The sequence below is a fragment of the Sorghum bicolor genome, chromosome 7, assembly GCF_000003195.3.
Source record: "Sorghum bicolor cultivar BTx623 chromosome 7, Sorghum_bicolor_NCBIv3, whole genome shotgun sequence".
Taxonomy (NCBI): Eukaryota; Viridiplantae; Streptophyta; class Magnoliopsida; order Poales; family Poaceae; genus Sorghum; species Sorghum bicolor.
Genome location: NC_012876.2, coordinates 1756144 through 1764440, shown reverse-complemented (window position 1 = coordinate 1764440; position 8297 = coordinate 1756144). Strand labels below are relative to the sequence as shown.

Sequence of the window (8297 nt, the reverse complement as noted above, 5' to 3'; positions counted from 1 at the left end):
CAAGCCGAGAACTTAAATACAAATCGACAGGTTCCATTGTAAAAAACCTAACCATCTGAAAAACACTCTGATGTTTGCAACTGTAATAGTAACTTTTTTCCCCATCTTTTTCGATTTTTTAAAATGCAACTACTATGGTTTAGGGGAGGGGAACAAAAACATAGAGTATGTGGCGGCCGGTGGGGCTGAGGGCACTCACAATGCAGACTCTATCATGGAGTCTAAAGTTATTTTTATTACCTCGAACAATGTAGACTTAGAGTCTAAATAAGACTTGGAGTCTTATTTTTTCTACCTCTTTCTTCAATAAATATGCTGCCACATCAGCAAAATATCATAAATAATACGTAATTAATTGTCTTAGACTCTGTGATAGAGTCTTGCATTGTGAGTGCCTGAGTGGCTGAGTGGCGTGGTGGCTACAGCGACGAGCAGCACCAGCAAACATCCAATTAATGACAGGTGGGCCTGCAGCAGGAGGAGCCCTTTTTACTACAGTGGCCGTATGCGGTGCACGGCGCTGGGTCTCTTGGCCCGCGCGGATTCGTGGTACGGCGGCAACGTTTTTTTTTCCTTCTTTCCCCCGGGCCCGGGGGAACGCCAAGCAAGCAACCAGCGAACCTTCTTCCGCCACGGCCACCCGTGGAGGCGTGGACCACCAAGAAACACCCAGCGCCGGTGGCAGCTTCTGGCTGTTGCGGAGTCGGTGGCGGGTCGGCGCGCCTGTGGTGTTCCTGGACCTTGTCCAGCAGGGCGGCGCGGCCTCAGAGGAGAGGAGAGGACATGCGCGCTTTGTGCTCCGCGTACAAACACCCATGAGGGCTACAGGCCTACAGCGCGGGTTAATGACCCTGCCCCTGTCCGTGTGCGCCGGACGGATGCGTGGAGGTGTAGCCGGACCTGGTCCATGGCGCTGGAGTACTACGCCAGTGGCAGACAAATTTGCAACGATAATGACACAAGGCGCTACCGCGCTAGTACTACCGGCCTAATTAGTGGTGGCTAGCTTGCAGGTTTTGTGTTGCTTTACTTGTGCAACTCAACGACAGGACATGGATTTAGGCCTTGTTTAGTTCCGAAAACTATTTGGTTTTCGGTACGGTAGTACTTTCGTTTATTTAGTAATTATTGTCCAATTATGGACTAACTGTACTTAAAAGATTTATCTTATGATTTATAGGTAAACTATGTAATTAGTTTTTATTTTTGTTTATATTTAGTGCTTCATGCATGTGCCGCAAGATTCAATGTGACATGAAATTTTGAAAAAAAATTAGTTTTTTTATGTGAACTAAACAAGACCTTACATCGGCAAAGAAGCCAAGGACAGAGAAAACGCTTTAGTTAGGATAATTAATGCTGGTACATGGAAAAGGTACCAAGCATATTGCTCACTCTTGTTTCTTAAAAGATGTATGTTTTGAGATTGTTTAAAGTCAAATATTTTAAACTTTAAATACAAATAATTTTTTTTGGGTTGAGTTTGAAAAATATGAAAGTGATGTAAGTAGATTCATCTCGAAATGTAGTCTTATAGAAGTATATATTGACTATATTTTATACAAAGAGTAATGGTCAGAGTTGTCTTTTTGAGACTATGTCACTGTTCAAAAGCGACGTCCTTTAGAAAACAGGAGGGAGTAAGCATTTTTTTGGTCTCACACTATCTTTTTTTTAATGAGATAAGTGTGATAGATCGATGAAGTTACTATACATAGCCTTTCTCCCTCCACGTGCACAAATCATATCATTGAAAGAATTGTTCTTGTTAGTGTGATTTTACATGCTAAGTCTTTGTTAAAATCTTAAATAGATATGTTCACCACAAAAGTTATTGCACTCGTTTCATTCTTACATCACTTTAAGGTTGTTTCCGCGCACTTGGAATGCTAGTATTGAATTAAAAAGTACTTCGATTACATTCGTAGAGGATAACATATTTCTGAGCTCCATAAAACCAAGCCTTATATATATGGATGCCACATGTTTATGGATGCCACATGTTTAATTAGACACTAAAAAACAATATAGTGGTTGATAAAGTACCCAATCTATCCAAAATAAGCCAATCCTTAGAAATCCCATAAAAATCAAAATATATTAAAATCTGACTACCTTATACTTGTGCAACTCAACCTCATGACATAGATTTATCGGGAAAGAAGCAAAGGAGATGGGACATACCCCCTCATTTGCTTTTAAATTGTTATTTTTGTTTTATGAGAAGTCAAACACACTTAACTTGAATTAAATATATATAAAAACTAGTATTTATAACACATAAATAATATCATTAGATAGATTATTAAATCTATTTTTATAATAAATTTATTTGAGATAAAAAATTATTAATATTTTTTATAAACCTAATCAAACTTAAAAAAATTGACCGACACACTTTTACTGTGACAGTTAAATAGGGATAAAGGGAGTACATCAAAACACTAGATAAAATAAGGGTGGTACATAGGAAACATAAAAAGTTAACAAAGCACCTTAAACATTTTTTATTCTCACGCTAGCTCTTACTAAAAGAAAACAAAAAGACCCGGGCTTTGTATACTCACCTACGCAGAAGAAAGTAACACCCACCTTAGCATTTTTTACTCCACATTTAATTTATTTCAAATGTGATATAAGTGCAGGCATTTGTACATATACACACGCGCGCACATACTGATCGCGTGTCTTGGTAGATCCACGTCACTACAAATGCCTCCCTTCCTCCCGATGCACGCCACACCATTGAAATTTTGAAAGAATAGTTGTCGTTATCATGATTACACATGCTGAGTGACAAGTTCAACGTTTTGAACTTATAAGTTATAACCAACTAAAGTATTATTGTTTCATTTTCACCTTACATTTTAAGGTTACTTGAACTAAATATATATAAAAACTAGTATGTATAACACATAAATAATATTATTAGTTAGACTATTGAATCTATTTTTATAATAAACTTATTTAGAGATATAAATATTGTTAATATTTTTTATAAACCTAATCAAATTTTAGAAAAAAATTGACCAACACGCTTCCGTTGTGACAGTTAAATAGGGATAAATAGAGTATATCAAAACGCTAAATAAGATAAGGGTGGTACATAGGAAACATAAAAAGTTAACAAGCACCTTAAACATTTTTTTATTCTCACGCTAGCTCTTACTAAAAGAAAACAAAAAGAACCTACGGAGTACACGGGAAGAAAGTAACACCCACCTTAGGTCTTGTTTGAATGTTGTCGTATTCACTTCAATCCATGTGTGTTGATGCGTATTGGAGTGGAATTTAGTTCAATTTCCACTCCAATCCACCTCAACACATGTGAATTGTGGTGAATACGACTACATCCAAACAAGGCCTTAGCATTTGTTTTACCCCCGCATATTTATTTTATTTAAAATGTGATATAAGTGCAGACATTTGTATATATACACATGCGCGCACATACTCATCGCGTGTCTTGGTAGATCCACATCACTACAAATTCATCCCTTCCTTGGTTCCTCCCGATGCAAGCCACACCATTGAAATTTTGGAAGAATAGTTGTCGTTATCATGATTACACATGCTGAGTGACAAGTTCAACGTAAATACTCCGTAACTTATAACCAACTAAAGTATTATTGTTTCATTTTCACCTCACATTTTAAGGTTACTCTCCCTCACTTGGAACACTTATAAATTAATAAAAAAAGATTCAATTACATCCGTGAAGGTCAGCATATTTTCGTTCGAGCTCGACAAAAACCAAGGCTTACTTATTTCTTTAAATTCTGTCTACCACATATTTAATTAGACAATGGAAAACATTATAGTCGTTGATAAAGTACTTTATCCATCCCAAAGTAAATCAATATCTAGAATCACACTAAGTCAAAATATCTTAAATTTAATTAACTTTACAGAAAAAGTAACAACACCTATGACATCAAATAAAACATTATGAAAATATATTTCATGATGTATCTATTGATACTAATCGATATCATAACTATTGCTGCTATTTTTCTATAAATTTTATAATATAACTCAAAACTGATTGATTTAGGACAACTATAGAAGTTGGTTTAATTTAAGACAGAGAGAGCACCAAAATTTATTACTTATTATACTTATATTACTTATTTAGCACTCATAAGTTAGCTGGTAGCATTACAATTACAACATAATGGCACCAGCCCAAAAACAGCATGTACCAAAACTTCTTTATCAAAAGAATGCAAAAAGTGATCCAATCTTTACTAGAACCACGGAGGAGCAGGGGATATAAGGTGGACCGAGTCCACGTAGCAACTGCGAGCGCCACCGCGTTGGCAGCGGACCAGCGGTTGCAGCTAGCAGTCGAAGGCAGAGCTCTCACGCGGACCTGCCCACCTGGGGTGACGGCAACGGAGCAGCCCTTCGCTTTCCCTCTCCTCCCTTTCGAACGAGGAGGAGCCATCCGAGGTGGCCAGCCACGCCCACGATGATGGCTGCGGCGGCGCTGAGGCCGCACAAGGCTTCGCCGGCGCGCGTGCCCACGCGGTGTGTCGCCGCGCTCTGCGCCGCCTGCTTCATCCTCGGCGTCTGCGTCGTCAACAGGTCCGTACTACGCCTTCTGCTCCCCCAAATCCGCCCGCCGCCCCGCTGCTTTTGCCTGCCTGCCGCAATCTAGTCGTGCGGCAATGCTCGTCGGTTTCAAGGTCGGGGAGTGGTGGTAATTGGTCCACATTTCTGTGCCTTTTGCAGGTACTGGGCTGTTCCTGAGCATCCCGGTTGCCCAGACAAGGTAATGCTAATGCAATTTCCCCTCCTCTCTGAGTGTCCCTGTGGAAGCGCATTCAGACATTTGGGTCTCCAATTTTCCAGGCAGGCTCTGACCGCTCGAGGGCCGCGTTGGACCAAGTGTCACAGACTCGCGAAGTCGTCATGTAATACCACAAGCTTCTTCAGTTCCTGAATCTATCTGATTCAATATGGGTTTGTTCTAATATACTACTGTCTTGGTGTTTCCATTTCCATCGCAGGGCGTTGGATAAGACGATATCTGACATCGAGATGCGCCTGGCTGCGGCTAGAGCCGCGCAGGCGATGAGCCAGGGCATGTCACCGGGCGACTCGGAGAGCGACCAGGGAACTGCGCGGCATAGGATGTCTTTTGTCATGGGCGTTTTCACCACTTTTGCAAACCGGAAGCGGAGAGATTCAATAAGGCAGACATGGATGCCGCAAGGTAGATGCCTTTTCCTGCCATTTTGTACCGTGGAGCCTCTGTTTCAAAAAAGTTTTTCTCATATGTAAAATATTGAACAATTGTAGGTGATCAGTTGCGAATATTGGAAGAGAAGGGCGTTGTTATCCGTTTTGTTATTGGACGCAGGTATGGACTTCTTTTTGAGTTTGAGATAAAAACAGACGGTGACACAATGTTCTTCTTTAGTATGTTCCTGAAATTTGGGGATTCCTTGTTGTAGTGCAAATCCAAACCCGGATAACGAGGTCGACCGTGCAATTGATGCAGAAGATAAAGAATACAATGATATCTTGAGAATTGTATGTTCAGTTCAGTTGATTAGTTTCAACTTTTCTCCTTTCCTTTGATCAGTGACTGCCAGTCAGTCAGCACTGATGTGTTTGCAACATTATTAATCATCCTATACAGGATCATGTGGAAGGCTATGGAGGGCTTCCTATGAAGATTCAGATGTTTCTTTCAACTGCTCTTACCATGTGGGATGCTGATTTCTATGTAAAAGCTGATGATAATGTTTATGTCAACATTGGTATGCAAAGACGCGACCCATTCAACTTTGATCAATCAAGTATAGTGCCGGTGCATTACAGTGTGATTGGATGTGCTCTTTCAATACAGGTATCACCAGATCGCTTTTGGCGCGACACAGGGCGAAACCTCGGGTGTACATTGGCTGCATGAAGTCTGGACCCGTTATTGCTAAAAAGTAATGCTCCATGTTTGCTGACTTTCTTTTCCATATTTTATGGATTTTATTTACAAACATGGTTCATCTCTATAGCAGTTGAGATCACACTTCCACATTTACTCATTATAAGGACATTTCTTGCTAGCAAATCCCAAACAGCTAATTTCATCTTACCAACATTTGATTTCAGAAATGATATAATAAAGTTCCTGTCTAATTTTAACAGTGACTCCAAGTATTATGAACCAGATCATTGGAAATTTGGGACTGAGGGTAACAACTACTTTAGGCATGCAACACGGCAGCTGTATGCTGTAACCAGGGATTTGGCAACTTACATATCAGCCAACCGGTGAGTTTAAATGATGGTGTGTAATCCTACAGACCAGACTGATCAACTGTTTATTTCATATTTTCTGAACACCACTTTCAGGCATATCCTGCACAAGTATTCAAACGAAGATGTATCATTTGGCTCTTGGTTGATTGGATTGGAAGTCGAGCATGTCGATGAGAGAAGCCTTTGCTGTGGTACTCCCCCAGGTTGGCGTCTCCATTTTACACTCAAATTTCCATGCTTCTTTGGTATTTACTCCTGTAGCATCTAGTTAATTACTGCATGCTCACTGGGATAGTGGCATGACTTTGCTTAACCTTGAAGTTAGTTGCTTTACTGTACTATTTAATTGAGCCAATTTTGATGTTTTTGGTAAGAAAAGATTGATATGAAATGTATAACAACTGCACTTTTTGTTAGTCAAAACTTGCTTTCTCCAGCTTTGTGTCCTCTGTTTACCAGCAAATGTCCTCTGCTTACCAGCAATGGTCCCATACTTTAACCAGACATGCTCATAGTTGACAAATTGGTGTTCAACAACAAACGCACCAATACAATCCAAGACCCCTGATCATTTGCTGCCGCTCTTAAGCACCAGGTGGTAGGCACACCAACATCTATCACCAATGGGGATTGGACAGACTAGGCAGGATGGTGGTGCCTACCGCCTAGCACCTAAACGACACTTAAGGTCTAGGCGGCCACCTTGGGCAACAGTGGAGCCTGAAATTGAATGTTTCATTTATCTGAAGGCTACCGACACTGAGCAGTAGATGATTTACTTACAATGGTTTTAATGCCCCATGGGAAAAAAACTTCTTGCCATTGTGAGTGTACTCCTTGTTGACCTTCTAAAGCAATGAGCTTCTTGTCTGTCGGTCCCTCGATGCCATGGTTCTGTCCTTTCCACTTCACTGTTGCTGTAATTGGTACTATTCTTCGTCTATGAATGTACTCTCTGTACCTGATCAATCATCACTGCCAGCTCTGTTCATTATATGCATGCTTCCAGATGCACCTTAAGGGAACCTTATAAATGCATTAGTGTTTAAACACTTATTTACCTTTCATAAATATGCCGCTAACCTCTTCTTCTCACTTCTCGCTATAATCTGCACACATTTCATGTCCCATCTTTGATGATCTTGCAGACTGCGAATGGAAAGCACAGGCCGGGAACCCATGTGCAGCGTCCTTCGACTGGAACTGCACTGGCATCTGCAATCCGGTGGAGAGGATGACAGAGGTGCACCGGCGATGTTGGGAAGGCATTGGAGCCGAAGGGCACACACAGTTTTGACTTTGACAGCCGATAGTTGGCGGATCATTGTGGCACCATTTTTTTCTTTCTGTAGGGCCCTGTAAGTAATATGCGGAGATGAACCTGTATGCAATGTCTCAGTTTTTTCAGATGTGCAGCAATGCCACTGTTTCCTGGTCAGTTTGCGTGCGGAAACTGGGGTAGAAATGTGGAGTACAACCTGCAATTGAGTCTCTAATAACTGAAGATACCTCGCTGGATGCTTGTCGAGAAATTTGCTATTATAGGATTTCAAACATGTGGGTTTCGCTATAATAGGATTCCAAACATCTGCTTCGCTATAACGACTCTCGAAACATTGACACTTTGCTATTATAACATCATGACCTTCAAATAAACAAATTAAACTCAAATCTCTTCAAATTCAAATAGTCGAACAGCGTCGCGCCGCTCTTGCCCACCTTCGGCAGCACCACGGGCGGCGGCGGTGAAGCCTCCGTGGCGGCTTCCGCCGGCGCAGCAAGCTGGTCGGGCCAGTAGAAGAGGAACGCGTCCAGCGTGTCGTAGTAGTCGTCCGTGCTACGGTACCCCTCCGGGCTGAACCCGCCAAACAGGAAGCCACCGCCGGTGTAGCCGACGACGACGCAGGGGCCTTGAAGTCGCACCGCCGGTGGAAGTCCGTTGCGCTGAAGCCGTCCACGGTGGCCTTGTAGCAGCACTTGAGCTCACGGTTTGCACCACCATTATCATGCACGCAAATCAAAGAAAATTA

The 8297-nt window shown here is 41.6% G+C and overlaps 1 protein-coding gene and 1 pseudogene across 1 annotated transcript; one reads left to right on the top strand and one right to left on the bottom strand.

Annotated features, from left to right (window-relative positions):
- Positions 4305–7799, top strand: LOC8066101 (beta-1,6-galactosyltransferase GALT31A). Its single transcript, XM_002444884.2, has 11 exons — positions 4305–4587; positions 4735–4774; positions 4855–4916; positions 5013–5218; positions 5305–5365; positions 5460–5538; positions 5648–5768; positions 5858–5945; positions 6154–6279; positions 6361–6470; positions 7416–7799. Exons 1-11 carry the CDS (start codon positions 4472–4474, stop codon positions 7562–7564), a joined length of 1158 nt encoding a protein of 385 aa, XP_002444929.1. The 5' UTR covers positions 4305–4471; the 3' UTR covers positions 7565–7799.
- On the bottom strand, positions 7830–8276 carry LOC8068572 (annotated as a pseudogene).

Excerpts from the sequence above, each read along its gene's own strand:
- LOC8066101 (XM_002444884.2), top strand. The coding sequence starts at position 4,472 with ATGATGGCTGCGGCGGCGCTGAGGCCGCACAAGGCTTCGCCGGCGCGC. Across the intron at positions 4,775-4,854 it reads ATCCCGGTTGCCCAGACAAG|GCAGGCTCTGACCGCTCGAG; the intron begins GTAATGCTAATG and ends CCAATTTTCCAG. Across the intron at positions 4,917-5,012 it reads CAGACTCGCGAAGTCGTCAT|GGCGTTGGATAAGACGATAT; the intron begins GTAATACCACAA and ends TTTCCATCGCAG.